The sequence below is a fragment of the Lepisosteus platostomus genome, chromosome 6 (genome assembly GCF_059453375.1).
Source record: "Lepisosteus platostomus isolate fLepPlt1 chromosome 6, fLepPlt1.hap1, whole genome shotgun sequence".
NCBI classification, from domain to species: domain Eukaryota; kingdom Metazoa; phylum Chordata; class Actinopteri; order Semionotiformes; family Lepisosteidae; genus Lepisosteus; species Lepisosteus platostomus.
The window spans coordinates 33,453,735-33,470,939 of record NC_142616.1 but is presented as its reverse complement, the minus strand read 5'-3'; the positions used below and the strand labels follow the sequence as shown (position 1 = coordinate 33,470,939).

The 17,205-nt window shown below is 37.6% G+C and overlaps 3 protein-coding genes and 2 long non-coding RNA genes across 8 annotated transcripts; 2 read left to right on the top strand and 3 right to left on the bottom strand.

The window, feature by feature from the left end:
- Window positions 1–247: 247 nt before the first annotated feature.
- Window positions 248–4,111, bottom strand: LOC148661579 (serine/threonine-protein kinase pim-1-like). 2 transcript variants are annotated; one of them, XM_088635495.1, is made up of 8 exons: window positions 4,072–4,111; window positions 2,939–3,247; window positions 2,516–2,610; window positions 2,350–2,397; window positions 1,572–1,956; window positions 1,202–1,378; window positions 996–1,107; window positions 248–527 (listed from the first exon to the last, which is right to left on the bottom strand). In XM_088635495.1, the coding sequence occupies exons 1-7, from the start codon at window positions 4,109–4,111 to the stop codon at window positions 1,016–1,018; spliced, it is 1,146 nt and encodes a 381-aa protein (XP_088491621.1). In that variant the 3' UTR covers window positions 248–527; window positions 996–1,015. The 2 variants fall into 2 exon arrangements, with proteins under 2 accessions (XP_088491621.1, XP_088491622.1); XM_088635496.1 differs by lacking the exons at window positions 2,350–2,397; window positions 4,072–4,111 and having other exon boundaries at window positions 2,939–3,220.
- A 1,974-nt stretch (window positions 4,112–6,085) lies between these two features.
- Window positions 6,086–9,949, bottom strand: LOC148661578 (serine/threonine-protein kinase pim-1-like). 2 transcript variants are annotated; one of them, XM_088635492.1, is made up of 8 exons: window positions 9,910–9,949; window positions 8,777–9,085; window positions 8,354–8,448; window positions 8,188–8,235; window positions 7,410–7,794; window positions 7,040–7,216; window positions 6,834–6,945; window positions 6,086–6,365 (listed from the first exon to the last, which is right to left on the bottom strand). In XM_088635492.1, the coding sequence occupies exons 1-7, from the start codon at window positions 9,947–9,949 to the stop codon at window positions 6,854–6,856; spliced, it is 1,146 nt and encodes a 381-aa protein (XP_088491618.1). In that variant the 3' UTR covers window positions 6,086–6,365; window positions 6,834–6,853. The 2 variants fall into 2 exon arrangements, with proteins under 2 accessions (XP_088491618.1, XP_088491619.1); XM_088635493.1 differs by lacking the exons at window positions 8,188–8,235; window positions 9,910–9,949 and having other exon boundaries at window positions 8,777–9,058.
- A 38-nt stretch (window positions 9,950–9,987) lies between these two features.
- LOC148661577 (uncharacterized) lies at window positions 9,988–11,006 on the top strand. Its single transcript, XR_015939822.1, has 2 exons — window positions 9,988–10,426; window positions 10,585–11,006. It is a non-coding gene; the product is annotated as an uncharacterized LOC148661577 (long non-coding RNA).
- Window positions 11,007–11,915: 909 nt separating this feature from the next.
- LOC148661576 (serine/threonine-protein kinase pim-1-like) lies at window positions 11,916–15,779 on the bottom strand. Of its 2 annotated transcripts, XM_088635490.1 has the most exons (8): window positions 15,740–15,779; window positions 14,607–14,915; window positions 14,184–14,278; window positions 14,018–14,065; window positions 13,240–13,624; window positions 12,870–13,046; window positions 12,664–12,775; window positions 11,916–12,195 (listed from the first exon to the last, which is right to left on the bottom strand). In XM_088635490.1, the coding sequence occupies exons 1-7, from the start codon at window positions 15,777–15,779 to the stop codon at window positions 12,684–12,686; spliced, it is 1,146 nt and encodes a 381-aa protein (XP_088491616.1). In that variant the 3' UTR covers window positions 11,916–12,195; window positions 12,664–12,683. The 2 variants fall into 2 exon arrangements, with proteins under 2 accessions (XP_088491616.1, XP_088491617.1); XM_088635491.1 differs by lacking the exons at window positions 14,018–14,065; window positions 15,740–15,779 and having other exon boundaries at window positions 14,607–14,888.
- Window positions 15,780–15,817: 38 nt separating this feature from the next.
- On the top strand, window positions 15,818–16,836 carry LOC148661575 (uncharacterized). The gene is made up of 2 exons (XR_015939821.1): window positions 15,818–16,256; window positions 16,415–16,836. It is a non-coding gene; the product is annotated as an uncharacterized LOC148661575 (long non-coding RNA).
- The last annotated feature ends 369 nt before the right edge of the window (window positions 16,837–17,205 follow it).

Sequence of the window (17,205 nt, the reverse complement as noted above, 5' to 3'; positions counted from 1 at the left end):
CACAAACTGCTATTGTATTGTGCTGCTTACAGAGTCTAATTCAATTTTAGAATTACACAGGTCTGTATGGGTATATAGGGGATATTATACCAATTACATGTTTTATTTTGATATTGATATTAAAGGCCCATACTTCATGAAATAGATATTAAATGTCTGATTTCTGACTCATAGGTAAATAAATGTTACTTAGACAAGTACCTTAGTGTTTTTATATTAATGAAATCAAGAGTTGCCACACTGTCCATTACAGAGAAAAAATATTTATTGAAAATATTTTATTTTATGAAACGAGAAAAATATAAATGTATCAATTACTACATCTACTGTAACAATTTCAATCCAAGACATTTAGCAATCTGTACTCAATCCAAAGTTGTCGCACGTGAGTATTGGCAAGGCTTAATATCATCTTTCATTTTCACCTTCTTGTAAATACAAATCCTGTCCTCATTAATCCAAAGTCTCAGCAAAGAGAGGGTTACTCTGGAAGATACTCATCCATATATTATGGCTCTCAGACCAACCTAAAAATGAAATGGAACAAAAGAGAAAGAATAGCTAGGTCATGCACTAAAGAGCTATAGAAACCAGCCCCTGAAAGATGGTGTAGTAGTGGCAAAAGAATGAAAATTTGTTTCCTATTGAGTGGTTTAACCTGAAGTAAAACATTATGAAACACGAATTCATTATGACTTGCTTTCACACCACATAAAAGTTTCTTATTGAAAACCTAACAAATATGAATTTCTGGGCATGTACAATAGAGCTTTAATTTCCACAGCACAGATTTATCATTTTAAAGGATCTAATACTGTCAAGACAGTATTAAACATCATATGTTACTTACAATCTAAAATCTGAATCTGTCTGGCTTGTAAAACGTAAAGAAACTGGATTATCACTGTATTTTTGTACCATTGAAAACAGCAATATTTGTAATAGTGCTGTCTATTACAAACGTCACTCGGAACCCACAATATAGTACAACATACCCTCTTCCAATCCGGTGAATTCACGCCATCCAGGGGTGGAGCAGAATCTGCTCGAGGGATGGGCGATTCTCAGGCCGCCTGGCCAGGCAGCAACGAATGAGATTCCGACATTCTGTGGGGTAAAAAATAAGGAGACAGTTGGTTTGGAATGTCCTTTGATTGGTTCCGAATCACATTGGTTGATCAAATTGTCTTTTCAAGCTCACCTTTAGAGATACCCCTTGGGAAGTGCAGCACTCCCTTTAGAATTTCCCCGTCTGTCTTAAAAGGCAGGTCTCCGCAGATCATGTCATAAAGTACAATTCCTAGGGACCAGACAGTCATTGGGACACCGTGGTACTTTCCATAACGAAGCCACTCAGGAGGTGTGTATTCAGCTGTTCCTGTAGATGCAAGAGACCAATTAACACTAACTGCAAAAATTACTCTCTTATTTGTATCTTCACTTTCAAATATCGCCTTTCACTTTGAAACTCATTTCTGAAAACAATCCTAATATCTACTATTTTCCCCAGTTTTCTTAACAGGAGGGTGTGTTTGGTTATGGTCAAATCTATTCAGCTCTCCTCCACTCACCTCGGAAATGTGTTTTGGCAGAGTCATTCAGAATACAGCCACAGCCAAAGTCCAGCAATTTCAGCCTCTTGGTGTCTATCTGAACAAGGATATTCTCTGCCTTGATGTCTCTGTGCAGGACTCCACGCTGGTGGCAGTGCTGCAGGGTGTTGACCAGCTGCTGCAGGAAGTTCTGGGCTTCGGCCTCCTCCAAGAAGCCACCCCGCTCCTCAGTGAAGGCGAAAAGGTCCTGGCAGGGCTCGGGCCGCTCCTGAACCAGCAAATACTCATCAGGTAGCTCAAACCAGTCCAGCAGTTTGATCACTCCAGGGTACACTGGGTCATCGCCAACTATCAACAGCAGGACCAGCTCCAGGGGGAAATGTGACACCTTATCCTCAAGTTTCTGTGTGGAAAAGTTCATATACAATTGCACCATATTAGGATCTGACCAAAAGGACCTGCACATTGGCACAAAAGATTAATTTACACAAACTATTTTGAACTGGTCATGAATGAGAAATGCTGCAATGAAACAGACCATATTATTCAAGGAAGCAGCAATTATGTATTTGTTATTGACTTTCAATCTCTTCCAATAAACCAAAAAGTGGTCCATACTTTTTCTTGAGTTTACAATGGAAATGTTTGTTCTGTTAGGCTGGGAAGCAGTTTTAAAAGCTTTGGTATTGTGATTTGCAATTGCAACATAAGGAACAATGAGGCCAGTTTCATGAGGGACAGTGAAAGCAAATTTCATTTTTTAAGAGATCTAGGGAAAAAAAAATACTATACTTACAACCTGAGTCCATTTCACTTTATTCATTGGAACGTGTTTTACTGCCACCTGCATAAAAATGAAAACAAAAAATATGATCTCTTCCAATTCTAAACCTCATGAGCACTATTGAAAACCTTGAGTTAAATGGACATCATGACCATTTTTAAGAAGTAAGGCTAATTACCGGAAGTCCATCTTCTTTTCTGAATCCAGCATAGACTGAGCCATATCCACCAGCTCCTAGCAAGTATGTTTCCATATAAAGTCGGTCAAAAGTTTCTGAAAATGAAATTGGACAAAGTGAAGGCTGATGCACTTTGCACAAAATAAACCAGCTGTCCCCTTAAAAAATCCTTCTGCAATATATTACCTAAAGCTTTAAAGGTTAAAGTTGGAGTTCAAAATATAATTATTAAATTAATGCAAGCTCTAGTTAAAAGTCCCATTATAACAATTAATAGTGTAAGAGAACTGTGAGACAATCACAGAGTGGCAGACTATTATTAATTAGTTTCAAAGTATTACAAAGTTTCAAAGTTTACAGAAGGCAAAATGCAGTTGTAATAGCCAATAATACTAAATACGACTATAAAGAGTCCTCACTAACCTCTACATTGTGGGTCTGGTGTTCTCTTAGGAGTGTCCTGGGCAGAAGGAGGTTCACTACCTGCCTCATGACTTTCGCTGACTAGACTCTGTGAGCCAGAAAGCGATATTGTCTCACATGCTGAAATGTGTCCTCCATGTGAATCCTTCTTCCTTTTACAACTGATATCTTGCTCCATGCTTTCACCCATCTTTCTTTTTGACCTGCCACACTTTTTTTCTGAGCTCCTGCTGCTCTTGGTTCTTCTTCCCTCCCTGCTCTCCTGTCTGCCATTCTCTCTCGGTATGGAAGAAGCTCCTGCCAAGGATCCTTGGACCCAAAAAGAAAACACAGTTGAACTACCTGTATGTCCTGTATGTATCCAGTCCTGTCTTTTGAAGGGTATCAACTCAGTCACGTACAAATGATTGCTAAATTATTTCTGTATGGTCATAAGCAATCTGTTTCATTTAAATGCAGCTGTTGTTGTACAAACTAGCCTTGAATTTCTTTATTTAGGATTTCTTAATACACAAAATATAATAATAGACTGTTGAGGAGACTGAGACAATTTAAGGTTTTCTTCACATAAACAATACACAAGGGAATTGTAGTAAAAGTAAAAGAGTGAAGAGCACTTATTCACATTATACATAATGTAACGTATTTTAAACAATAATTAGGTTTCTTTAGAATACTTCATCTTTATTTGATCAAAGTTGTGTAGAATAGACATTAAGTATGGGATGAGTTACATGTTTCTACATCACAATTTAACACCTGCTACCTAGCCATAAACATTGTAGATAGTGAAAAAGAATAACAGTAAAATGAAATTAATAGAGAAACTATATTACTGAAAATAATGAGGTTTCTTGAAGAAAAATACTTCCTTCTTGTTTTCAGAAATCCCCTAATTACTAATCTCTAGAAAGAGTGACAGTACCCTGGAGTTTAAAGAAGCTTTGGGTACAAGGCAGGACTATACCCTGGATGGGACACCTATCTTTCACAAGGCAAAACATTATACTTAGATATTATATCACATGAAAATCAGCTACAGAAAAAAGATCAAAGTAATTTCTGATATATAATATAATCTCTCAATACTTGAAACCAGTTTGATACTAGAAAAAATGGTATTTATTTCTTACCGTCAGATGAATCTAATCTAAATAAAGACTTAGAATTCATTTTTAATGAGGTTCCCTTTCTGAATCCAGCTTAAAGTTTTGTAAGGTCAAAGTGTGATGAAAACACCTTATTTGCTTTATTTTTGTTGTTCTTTCTTAAATTCTTGATGCCATGACAACAGCATTGATGTCACAATAATGAAATGGCTTGTAGTGGTCCAGGATTATGATGTCATCAGACAGAAGTATACTGGTTCCCCATATGCTATAGTTTCCTCTCACAAAAGAGCAAGTTGCATCTTATGGTTGTTTAGCCATGTTTTAGAAAGTTTTGTTTATAAAGGAAGGATACTATTGTGGAAGTGTGAAACTCTTACAGTATATGTAGCTGAAGTGCTTATATGTTACACTCTTATATGAAACTCCAGATGTGTTGCTGAAGTTCATACATTTGTATCATTCAAGAAACTGCTAGATGAGAAGTTTGTCTTGGTTATGGCGACTAGCAACCACAGAAGCCAGATCTTATATATGTCATGTGATTGTCTAAATTCATTTTCTAAAACCATTTATCATGACAATATGTATAGCTGAAATGTTCTTTGCTGTAAAGAAAATGAACGGTATATTAAAAGCTATTATGAGTTCCAAAGTGATATTTATTAAGGTATCTTCTAATGCTATTTCTCACTGCAGCTAAACAGGTGTGAGCCTGGTCAGTACATGGATAGGAGACCTCCTGGGGAAAACCAAGCTTGCTGCTGGAAGAGGTGTTGGTGGGACCAGCAGGGGGCACTTACCCTGCGGTCTGTGTGGGTCCTAATGCCCCAGTATAATGATGGGGACACTACTGTCGCAACGCTCCATGGAAAGTGAAGGGCATGGCAAGGCTGCAATGCAAACAAGGAAGTCTCCAGTCGTGACGACTCCTCGTACCACTGGACTCAGGCTTCTGGGGTCGAGAGAGTGGGATTGCCCCAGTGCAATGGCTTTCCCACTTCAAAAAGGGGAAACTTCCAAACAGATGAGCTACACAAAGTACAACCATCATCGTTGGACACGACAGACCACAACCAACAATGCTATTTCCAGCATATGATAAATAAAAAAAAAACAACTGAAAATGGGTTCTCGTGTCATCGATTTCTCTTTATATAGCATTGTGAAAAAGCGCTATACTGAGAGTAGTCCAACCTCTAAGTCTGAGACATTTAATTACTGCTGACTATGTGATTGTTTTTGGAATAACAGGCAGAGTCACTCCACAGTATTTTTAACATTGGAAACAACCTGGCGCAGACCTTTCCTCATATCTTGGCTGGATACCGCTGAGACATGATTTCCAAATGTTGTTAATTTTTTGTACATGCTGTACAAGACAGACAATATGTATATTGTCTTGTCATACTGTAGGCAGCAGGTTTATTATACCCCACTTAATAATAATAATAATAATAATAATAATAATAATAATAATAATAATAATTACACATTTAGACTAATCTTAATCAGACTGCATCCTTAGGGAGTCTGAGAAAGCAGTGAATCTCAAGACTTGTCCATCTGTATCACAGAGCCTCTTGTATCATTTGCAGCACCCTGGAGTCTGTTCTGGAAGTATAGGGCTCAGGAAGGACTACACTAGTCCATCAAAGAGCTCACACACACTTGGACAATTTAGAGATCAATTAACCCAGCTAGTATGCCTAGAGGAGATCGTGCAAACACCACACAGAAAGTGCTTCAGTGTAGAAACAAACTCAGGACTCAACAGTTGTAAGGATGCTGCACAAACTGCTATTGTATTGTGCTGCTTACAGAGTCTAATTCAATTTTAGAATTACACAGGTCTGTATAGGTATATAGGGGATATTATACCAATTACATGTTTTATTTTGATATTGATATTAAAGGCCCATACTTCATGAAATAGATATTAAATGTCTGATTTCTGACTCATAGGTAAATAAATGTTACTTAGACAAGTACCTTAGTGTTTTTATATTAATGAAATCAAGAGTTGCCACACTGTCCATTACAGAGAAAAAATATTTATTGAAAATATTTTATTTTATGAAACGAGAAAAATATAAATGTATCAATTACTACATCTACTGTAACAATTTCAATCCAAGACATTTAGCAATCTGTACTCAATCCAAAGTTGTCGCACGTGAGTATTGGCAAGGCTTAATATCATCTTTCATTTTCACCTTCTTGTAAATACAAATCCTGTCCTCATTAATCCAAAGTCTCAGCAAAGAGAGGGTTACTCTGGAAGATACTCATCCATATATTATGGCTCTCAGACCAACCTAAAAATGAAATGGAACAAAAGAGAAAGAATAGCTAGGTCATGCACTAAAGAGCTATAGAAACCAGCCCCTGAAAGATGGTGTAGTAGTGGCAAAAGAATGAAAATTTGTTTCCTATTGAGTGGTTTAACCTGAAGTAAAACATTATGAAACACGAATTCATTATGACTTGCTTTCACACCACATAAAAGTTTCTTATTGAAAACCTAACAAATATGAATTTCTGGGCATGTACAATAGAGCTTTAATTTCCACAGCACAGATTTATCATTTTAAAGGATCTAATACTGTCAAGACAGTATTAAACATCATATGTTACTTACAATCTAAAATCTGAATCTGTCTGGCTTGTAAAACGTAAAGAAACTGGATTATCACTGTATTTTTGTACCATTGAAAACAGCAATATTTGTAATAGTGCTGTCTATTACAAACGTCACTCGGAACCCACAATATAGTACAACATACCCTCTTCCAATCCGGTGAATTCACGCCATCCAGGGGTGGAGCAGAATCTGCTCGAGGGATGGGCGATTCTCAGGCCGCCTGGCCAGGCAGCAACGAATGAGATTCCGACATTCTGTGGGGTAAAAAATAAGGAGACAGTTGGTTTGGAATGTCCTTTGATTGGTTCCGAATCACATTGGTTGATCAAATTGTCTTTTCAAGCTCACCTTTAGAGATACCCCTTGGGAAGTGCAGCACTCCCTTTAGAATTTCCCCGTCTGTCTTAAAAGGCAGGTCTCCGCAGATCATGTCATAAAGTACAATTCCTAGGGACCAGACAGTCATTGGGACACCGTGGTACTTTCCATAACGAAGCCACTCAGGAGGTGTGTATTCAGCTGTTCCTGTAGATGCAAGAGACCAATTAACACTAACTGCAAAAATTACTCTCTTATTTGTATCTTCACTTTCAAATATCGCCTTTCACTTTGAAACTCATTTCTGAAAACAATCCTAATATCTACTATTTTCCCCAGTTTTCTTAACAGGAGGGTGTGTTTGGTTATGGTCAAATCTATTCAGCTCGCCTCCACTCACCTCGGAAATGTGTTTTGGCAGAGTCATTCAGAATACAGCCACAGCCAAAGTCCAGCAATTTCAGCCTCTTGGTGTCTATCTGAACAAGGATATTCTCTGCCTTGATGTCTCTGTGCAGGACTCCACGCTGGTGGCAGTGCTGCAGGGTGTTGACCAGCTGCTGCAGGAAGTTCTGGGCTTCGGCCTCCTCCAAGAAGCCACCCCGCTCCTCAGTGAAGGCGAAAAGGTCCTGGCAGGGCTCGGGCCGCTCCTGAACCAGCAAATACTCATCAGGTAGCTCAAACCAGTCCAGCAGTTTGATCACTCCAGGGTACACTGGGTCATCGCCAACTATCAACAGCAGGACCAGCTCCAGGGGGAAATGTGACACCTTATCCTCAAGTTTCTGTGTGGAAAAGTTCATATACAATTGCACCATATTAGGATCTGACCAAAAGGACCTGCACATTGGCACAAAAGATTAATTTACACAAACTATTTTGAACTGGTCATGAATGAGAAATGCTGCAATGAAACAGACCATATTATTCAAGGAAGCAGCAATTATGTATTTGTTATTGACTTTCAATCTCTTCCAATAAACCAAAAAGTGGTCCATACTTTTTCTTGAGTTTACAATGGAAATGTTTGTTCTGTTAGGCTGGGAAGCAGTTTTAAAAGCTTTGGTATTGTGATTTGCAATTGCAACATAAGGAACAATGAGGCCAGTTTCATGAGGGACAGTGAAAGCAAATTTCATTTTTTAAGAGATCTAGGGAAAAAAAAATACTATACTTACAACCTGAGTCCATTTCACTTTATTCATTGGAACGTGTTTTACTGCCACCTGCATAAAAATGAAAACAAAAAATATGATCTCTTCCAATTCTAAACCTCATGAGCACTATTGAAAACCTTGAGTTAAATGGACATCATGACCATTTTTAAGAAGTAAGGCTAATTACCGGAAGTCCATCTTCTTTTCTGAATCCAGCATAGACTGAGCCATATCCACCAGCTCCTAGCAAGTATGTTTCCATATAAAGTCGGTCAAAAGTTTCTGAAAATGAAATTGGACAAAGTGAAGGCTGATGCACTTTGCACAAAATAAACCAGCTGTCCCCTTAAAAAATCCTTCTGCAATATATTACCTAAAGCTTTAAAGGTTAAAGTTGGAGTTCAAAATATAATTATTAAATTAATGCAAGCTCTAGTTAAAAGTCCCATTATAACAATTAATAGTGTAAGAGAACTGTGAGACAATCACAGAGTGGCAGACTATTATTAATTAGTTTCAAAGTATTACAAAGTTTCAAAGTTTACTGAAGGCAAAATGCAGTTGTAATAGCCAATAATACTAAATACGACTATAAAGAGTCCTCACTAACCTCTACATTGTGGGTCTGGTGTTCTCTTAGGAGTGTCCTGGGCAGGAGGAGGTTCACTACCTGCCTCATGACTTTCGCTGACTAGACTCTGTGAGCCAGAAAGCGATATTGTCTCACATGCTGAAATGTGTCCTCCATGTGAATCCTTCTTCCTTTTACAACTGATATCTTGCTCCATGCTTTCACCCATCTTTCTTTTTGACCTGCCACACTTTTTTTCTGAGCTCCTGCTGCTCTTGGTTCTTCTTCCCTCCCTGCTCTCCTGTCTGCCATTCTCTCTCGGTATGGAAGAAGCTCCTGCCAAGGATCCTTGGACCCAAAAAGAAAACACAGTTGAACTACCTGTATGTCCTGTATGTATCCAGTCCTGTCTTTTGAAGGGTATCAACTCAGTCACGTACAAATGATTACTAAATTATTTCTGTATGGTCATAAGCAATCTGTTTCATTTAAATGCAGCTGTTGTTGTACAAACTAGCCTTGAATTTCTTTATTTAGGATTTCTTAATACACAAAATATAATAATAGACTGTTGAGGAGACTGAGACAATTTAAGGTTTTCTTCACATAAACAATACACAAGGGAATTGTAGTAAAAGTAAAAGAGTGAAGAGCACTTATTCACATTATACATAATGTAACGTATTTTAAACAATAATTAGGTTTCTTTAGAATACTTCATCTTTATTTGATCAAAGTTGTGTAGAATAGACATTAAGTATGGGATGAGTTACATGTTTCTACATCACAATTTAACACCTGCTACCTAGCCATAAACATTGTAGATAGTGAAAAAGAATAACAGTAAAATGAAATTAATAGAGAAACTATATTACTGAAAATAATGAGGTTTCTTGAAGAAAAATACTTCCTTCTTGTTTTCAGAAATCCCCTAATTACTAATCTCTAGAAAGAGTGACAGTACCCTGGAGTTTAAAGAAGCTTTGGGTACAAGGCAGGACTATACCCTGGATGGGACACCTATCTTTCACAAGGCAAAACATTATACTTAGATATTATATCACATGAAAATCAGCTACAGAAAAAAGATCAAAGTAATTTCTGATATATAATATAATCTCTCAATACTTGAAACCAGTTTGATACTAGAAAAAATGGTATTTATTTCTTACCGTCAGATGAATCTAATCTAAATAAAGACTTAGAATTCATTTTTAATGAGGTTCCCTTTCTGAATCCAGCTTAAAGTTTTGTAAGGTCAAAGTGTGATGAAAACACCTTATTTGCTTTATTTTTGTTGTTCTTTCTTAAATTCTTGATGCCATGACAACAGCATTGATGTCACAATAATGAAATGGCTTGTAGTGGTCCAGGATTATGATGTCATCAGACAGAAGTATACTGGTTCCCCATATGCTATAGTTTCCTCTCACAAAAGAGCAAGTTGCATCTTATGGTTGTTTAGCCATGTTTTAGAAAGTTTTGTTTATAAAGGAAGGATACTATTGTGGAAGTGTGAAACTCTTACAGTATATGTAGCTGAAGTGCTTATATGTTACACTCTTATATGAAACTCCAGATGTGTTGCTGAAGTTCATACATTTGTATCATTCAAGAAACTGCTAGATGAGAAGTTTGTCTTGGTTATGGCGACTAGCAACCACAGAAGCCAGATCTTATATATGTCATGTGATTGTCTAAATTCATTTTCTAAAACCATTTATCATGACAATATGTATAGCTGAAATGTTCTTTGCTGTAAAGAAAATGAACGGTATATTAAAAGCTATTATAAGTTCCAAAGTGATATTTATTAAGGTATCTTCTAATGCTATTTCTCACTGCAGCTAAACAGGTGTGAGCCTGGTCAGTACATGGATAGGAGACCTCCTGGGGAAAACCAAGCTTGCTGCTGGAAGAGGTGTTGGTGGGACCAGCAGGGGGCACTTACCCTGCGGTCTGTGTGGGTCCTAATGCCCCAGTATAATGATGGGGACACTACTGTCGCAACGCTCCATGGAAAGTGAAGGGCATGGCAAGGCTGCAATGCAAACAAGGAAGTCTCCAGTCGTGACGACTCCTCGTACCACTGGACTCAGGCTTCTGGGGTCGAGAGAGTGGGATTGCCCCAGTGCAATGGCTTTCCCACTTCAAAAAGGGGAAACTTCCAAACAGATGAGCTACACAAAGTACAACCATCATCGTTGGACACGACAGACCACAACCAACAATGCTATTTCCAGCATATGATAAATAAAAAAAAAAACAACTGAAAATGGGTTCTCGTGTCATCGATTTCTCTTTATATAGCATTGTGAAAAAGCGCTATACTGAGAGTAGTCCAACCTCTAAGTCTGAGACATTTAATTACTGCTGACTATGTGATTGTTTTTGGAATAACAGGCAGAGTCACTCCACAGTATTTTTAACATTGGAAACAACCTGGCGCAGACCTTTCCTCATATCTTGGCTGGATACCGCTGAGACATGATTTCCAAATGTTGTTAATTTTTTGTACATGCTGTACAAGACAGACAATATGTATATTGTCTTGTCATACTGTAGGCAGCAGGTTTATTATACCCCACTTAATAATAATAATAATAATAATAATAATAATAATAATAATTACACATTTAGACTAATCTTAATCAGACTGCATCCTTAGGGAGTCTGAGAAAGCAGTGAATCTCAAGACTTGTCCATCTGTATCACAGAGCCTCTTGTATCATTTGCAGCACCCTGGAGTCTGTTCTGGAAGTATAGGGCTCAGGAAGGACTACACTAGTCCATCAAAGAGCTCACACACACTTGGACAATTTAGAGATCAATTAACCCAGCTAGTATGCCTAGAGGAGATCGTGCAAACACCACACAGAAAGTGCTTCAGTGTAGAAACAAACTCAGGACTCAACAGTTGTAAGGATGCTGCACAAACTGCTATTGTATTGTGCTGCTTACAGAGTCTAATTCAATTTTAGAATTACACAGGTCTGTATAGGTATATAGGGGATATTATACCAATTACATGTTTTATTTTGATATTGATATTAAAGGCCCATACTTCATGAAATAGATATTAAATGTCTGATTTCTGACTCATAGGTAAATAAATGTTACTTAGACAAGTACCTTAGTGTTTTTATATTAATGAAATCAAGAGTTGCCACACTGTCCATTACAGAGAAAAAATATTTATTGAAAATATTTTATTTTATGAAACGAGAAAAATATAAATGTATCAATTACTACATCTACTGTAACAATTTCAATCCAAGACATTTAGCAATCTGTACTCAATCCAAAGTTGTCGCACGTGAGTATTGGCAAGGCTTAATATCATCTTTCATTTTCACCTTCTTGTAAATACAAATCCTGTCCTCATTAATCCAAAGTCTCAGCAAAGAGAGGGTTACTCTGGAAGATACTCATCCATATATTATGGCTCTCAGACCAACCTAAAAATGAAATGGAACAAAAGAGAAAGAATAGCTAGGTCATGCACTAAAGAGCTATAGAAACCAGCCCCTGAAAGATGGTGTAGTAGTGGCAAAAGAATGAAAATTTGTTTCCTATTGAGTGGTTTAACCTGAAGTAAAACATTATGAAACACGAATTCATTATGACTTGCTTTCACACCACATAAAAGTTTCTTATTGAAAACCTAACAAATATGAATTTCTGGGCATGTACAATAGAGCTTTAATTTCCACAGCACAGATTTATCATTTTAAAGGATCTAATACTGTCAAGACAGTATTAAACATCATATGTTACTTACAATCTAAAATCTGAATCTGTCTGGCTTGTAAAACGTAAAGAAACTGGATTATCACTGTATTTTTGTACCATTGAAAACAGCAATATTTGTAATAGTGCTGTCTATTACAAACGTCACTCGGAACCCACAATATAGTACAACATACCCTCTTCCAATCCGGTGAATTCACGCCATCCAGGGGTGGAGCAGAATCTGCTCGAGGGATGGGCGATTCTCAGGCCGCCTGGCCAGGCAGCAACGAATGAGATTCCGACATTCTGTGGGGTAAAAAATAAGGAGACAGTTGGTTTGGAATGTCCTTTGATTGGTTCCGAATCACATTGGTTGATCAAATTGTCTTTTCAAGCTCACCTTTAGAGATACCCCTTGGGAAGTGCAGCACTCCCTTTAGAATTTCCCCGTCTGTCTTAAAAGGCAGGTCTCCGCAGATCATGTCATAAAGTACAATTCCTAGGGACCAGACAGTCATTGGGACACCGTGGTACTTTCCATAACGAAGCCACTCAGGAGGTGTGTATTCAGCTGTTCCTGTAGATGCAAGAGACCAATTAACACTAACTGCAAAAATTACTCTCTTATTTGTATCTTCACTTTCAAATATCGCCTTTCACTTTGAAACTCATTTCTGAAAACAATCCTAATATCTACTATTTTCCCCAGTTTTCTTAACAGGAGGGTGTGTTTGGTTATGGTCAAATCTATTCAGCTCGCCTCCACTCACCTCGGAAATGTGTTTTGGCAGAGTCATTCAGAATACAGCCACAGCCAAAGTCCAGCAATTTCAGCCTCTTGGTGTCTATCTGAACAAGGATATTCTCTGCCTTGATGTCTCTGTGCAGGACTCCACGCTGGTGGCAGTGCTGCAGGGTGTTGACCAGCTGCTGCAGGAAGTTCTGGGCTTCGGCCTCCTCCAAGAAGCCACCCCGCTCCTCAGTGAAGGCGAAAAGGTCCTGGCAGGGCTCGGGCCGCTCCTGAACCAGCAAATACTCATCAGGTAGCTCAAACCAGTCCAGCAGTTTGATCACTCCAGGGTACACTGGGTCATCGCCAACTATCAACAGCAGGACCAGCTCCAGGGGGAAATGTGACACCTTATCCTCAAGTTTCTGTGTGGAAAAGTTCATATAATATTGCACCATATTAGGATCTGACCAAAAGGACCTGCACATTGGCACAAAAGATTAATTTACACAAACTATTTTGAACTGGTCATGAATGAGAAATGCTGCAATGAAACAGACCATATTATTCAAGGAAGCAGCAATTATGTATTTGTTATTGACTTTCAATCTCTTCCAATAAACCAAAAAGTGGTCCATACTTTTTCTTGAGTTTACAATGGAAATGTTTGTTCTGTTAGGCTGGGAAGCAGTTTTAAAAGCTTTGGTATTGTGATTTGCAATTGCAACATAAGGAACAATGAGGCCAGTTTCATGAGGGACAGTGAAAGCAAATTTCATTTTTTAAGAGATCTAGGGAAAAAAAAATACTATACTTACAACCTGAGTCCATTTCACTTTATTCATTGGAACGTGTTTTACTGCCACCTGCATAAAAATGAAAACAAAAAATATGATCTCTTCCAATTCTAAACCTCATGAGCACTATTGAAAACCTTGAGTTAAATGGACATCATGACCATTTTTAAGAAGTAAGGCTAATTACCGGAAGTCCATCTTCTTTTCTGAATCCAGCATAGACTGAGCCATATCCACCAGCTCCTAGCAAGTATGTTTCCATATAAAGTCGGTCAAAAGTTTCTGAAAATGAAATTGGACAAAGTGAAGGCTGATGCACTTTGCACAAAATAAACCAGCTGTCCCCTTAAAAAATCCTTCTGCAATATATTACCTAAAGCTTTAAAGGTTAAAGTTGGAGTTCAAAATATAATTATTAAATTAATGCAAGCTCTAGTTAAAAGTCCCATTATAACAATTAATAGTGTAAGAGAACTGTGAGACAATCACAGAGTGGCAGACTATTATTAATTAGTTTCAAAGTATTACAAAGTTTCAAAGTTTACTGAAGGCAAAATGCAGTTGTAATAGCCAATAATACTAAATACGACTATAAAGAGTCCTCACTAACCTCTACATTGTGGGTCTGGTGTTCTCTTAGGAGTGTCCTGGGCAGGAGGAGGTTCACTACCTGCCTCATGACTTTCGCTGACTAGACTCTGTGAGCCAGAAAGCGATATTGTCTCACATGCTGAAATGTGTCCTCCATGTGAATCCTTCTTCCTTTTACAACTGATATCTTGCTCCATGCTTTCACCCATCTTTCTTTTTGACCTGCCACACTTTTTTTCTGAGCTCCTGCTGCTCTTGGTTCTTCTTCCCTCCCTGCTCTCCTGTCTGCCATTCTCTCTCGGTATGGAAGAAGCTCCTGCCAAGGATCCTTGGACCCAAAAAGAAAACACAGTTGAACTACCTGTATGTCCTGTATGTATCCAGTCCTGTCTTTTGAAGGGTATCAACTCAGTCACGTACAAATGATTACTAAATTATTTCTGTATGGTCATAAGCAATCTGTTTCATTTAAATGCAGCTGTTGTTGTACAAACTAGCCTTGAATTTCTTTATTTAGGATTTCTTAATACACAAAATATAATAATAGACTGTTGAGGAGACTGAGACAATTTAAGGTTTTCTTCACATAAACAATACACAAGGGAATTGTAGTAAAAGTAAAAGAGTGAAGAGCACTTATTCACATTATACATAATGTAACGTATTTTAAACAATAATTAGGTTTCTTTAGAATACTTCATCTTTATTTGATCAAAGTTGTGTAGAATAGACATTAAGTATGGGATGAGTTACATGTTTCTACATCACAATTTAACACCTGCTACCTAGCCATAAACATTGTAGATAGTGAAAAAGAATAACAGTAAAATGAAATTAATAGAGAAACTATATTACTGAAAATAATGAGGTTTCTTGAAGAAAAATACTTCCTTCTTGTTTTCAGAAATCCCCTAATTACTAATCTCTAGAAAGAGTGACAGTACCCTGGAGTTTAAAGAAGCTTTGGGTACAAGGCAGGACTATACCCTGGATGGGACACCTATCTTTCACAAGGCAAAACATTATACTTAGATATTATATCACATGAAAATCAGCTACAGAAAAAAGATCAAAGTAATTTCTGATATATAATATAATCTCTCAATACTTGAAACCAGTTTGATACTAGAAAAAATGGTATTTATTTCTTACCGTCAGATGAATCTAATCTAAATAAAGACTTAGAATTCATTTTTAATGAGGTTCCCTTTCTGAATCCAGCTTAAAGTTTTGTAAGGTCAAAGTGTGATGAAAACACCTTATTTGCTTTATTTTTGTTGTTCTTTCTTAAATTCTTGATGCCATGACAACAGCATTGATGTCACAATAATGAAATGGCTTGTAGTGGTCCAGGATTATGATGTCATCAGACAGAAGTATACTGGTTCCCCATATGCTATAGTTTCCTCTCACAAAAGAGCAAGTTGCATCTTATGGTTGTTTAGCCATGTTTTAGAAAGTTTTGTTTATAAAGGAAGGATACTATTGTGGAAGTGTGAAACTCTTACAGTATATGTAGCTGAAGTGCTTATATGTTACACTCTTATATGAAACTCCAGATGTGTTGCTGAAGTTCATACATTTGTATCATTCAAGAAACTGCTAGATGAGAAGTTTGTCTTGGTTATGGCGACTAGCAACCACAGAAGCCAGATCTTATATATGTCATGTGATTGTCTAAATTCATTTTCTAAAACCATTTATCATGACAATATGTATAGCTGAAATGTTCTTTGCTGTAAAGAAAATGAACGGTATATTAAAAGCTATTATAAGTTCCAAAGTGATATTTATTAAGGTATCTTCTAATGCTATTTCTCACTGCAGCTAAACAGGTGTGAGCCTGGTCAGTACATGGATAGGAGACCTCCTGGGGAAAACCAAGCTTGCTGCTGGAAGAGGTGTTGGTGGGACCAGCAGGGGGCACTTACCCTGCGGTCTGTGTGGGTCCTAATGCCCCAGTATAATGATGGGGACACTACTGTCGCAACGCTCCATGGAAAGTGAAGGGCATGGCAAGGCTGCAATGCAAACAAGGAAGTCTCCAGTCGTGACGACTCCTCGTACCACTGGACTCAGGCTTCTGGGGTCGAGAGAGTGGGATTGCCCCAGTGCAATGGCTTTCCCACTTCAAAAAGGGGAAACTTCCAAACAGATGAGCTACACAAAGTACAACCATCATCGTTGGACACGACAGACCACAACCAACAATGCTATTTCCAGCATATGATAAATAAAAAAAAAAACAACTGAAAATGGGTTCTCGTGTCATCGATTTCTCTTTATATAGCATTGTGAAAAAGCGCTATACTGAGAGTAGTCCAACCTCTAAGTCTGAGACATTTAATTACTGCTGACTATGTGATTGTTTTTGGAATAACAGGCAGAGTCACTCCACAGTATTTTTAACATTGGAAACAACCTGGCGCAGACCTTTCCTCATATCTTGGCTGGATACCGCTGAGACATGATTTCCAAATGTTGTTAATTTTTTGTACATGCTGTACAAGACAGACAATATGTATATTGTCTTGTCATACTGTAGGCAGCAGGTTTATTATACCCCACTTAATAATAATAATAATAATAATAATAATAATAATAATAATAATAATAAT

What these genes read in the sequence shown, in the direction of transcription:
- LOC148661579 (XM_088635495.1), bottom strand. Translation starts at nt 4,111, where the DNA reads ATGAATTCTAAGTCTTTATTTAGATTAGATTCATCTGACG. An exon ending in TGCCAAAACACATTTCCGAG is followed by an intron (nt 1,379 to 1,571) that starts GTGAGTGGAGGA and finishes TTGCATCTACAG; the next exon opens with GAACAGCTGAATACACACCT. An exon ending in CCCAAGGGGTATCTCTAAAG is followed by an intron (nt 1,108 to 1,201) that starts GTGAGCTTGAAA and finishes TTTACCCCACAG; the next exon opens with AATGTCGGAATCTCATTCGT.
- LOC148661576 (XM_088635490.1), bottom strand. Translation starts at nt 15,779, where the DNA reads ATGAATTCTAAGTCTTTATTTAGATTAGATTCATCTGACG. An exon ending in TAGATTAGATTCATCTGACG is followed by an intron (nt 14,916 to 15,739) that starts GTAAGAAATAAA and finishes TTTGGGTCCAAG; the next exon opens with GATCCTTGGCAGGAGCTTCT. An exon ending in AAGTGAAATGGACTCAGGTT is followed by an intron (nt 13,625 to 14,017) that starts GTAAGTATAGTA and finishes TTTTCCACACAG; the next exon opens with AAACTTGAGGATAAGGTGTC.
- LOC148661578 (XM_088635492.1), bottom strand. Translation starts at nt 9,949, where the DNA reads ATGAATTCTAAGTCTTTATTTAGATTAGATTCATCTGACG. An exon ending in TAGATTAGATTCATCTGACG is followed by an intron (nt 9,086 to 9,909) that starts GTAAGAAATAAA and finishes TTTGGGTCCAAG; the next exon opens with GATCCTTGGCAGGAGCTTCT. An exon ending in CCCAAGGGGTATCTCTAAAG is followed by an intron (nt 6,946 to 7,039) that starts GTGAGCTTGAAA and finishes TTTACCCCACAG; the next exon opens with AATGTCGGAATCTCATTCGT.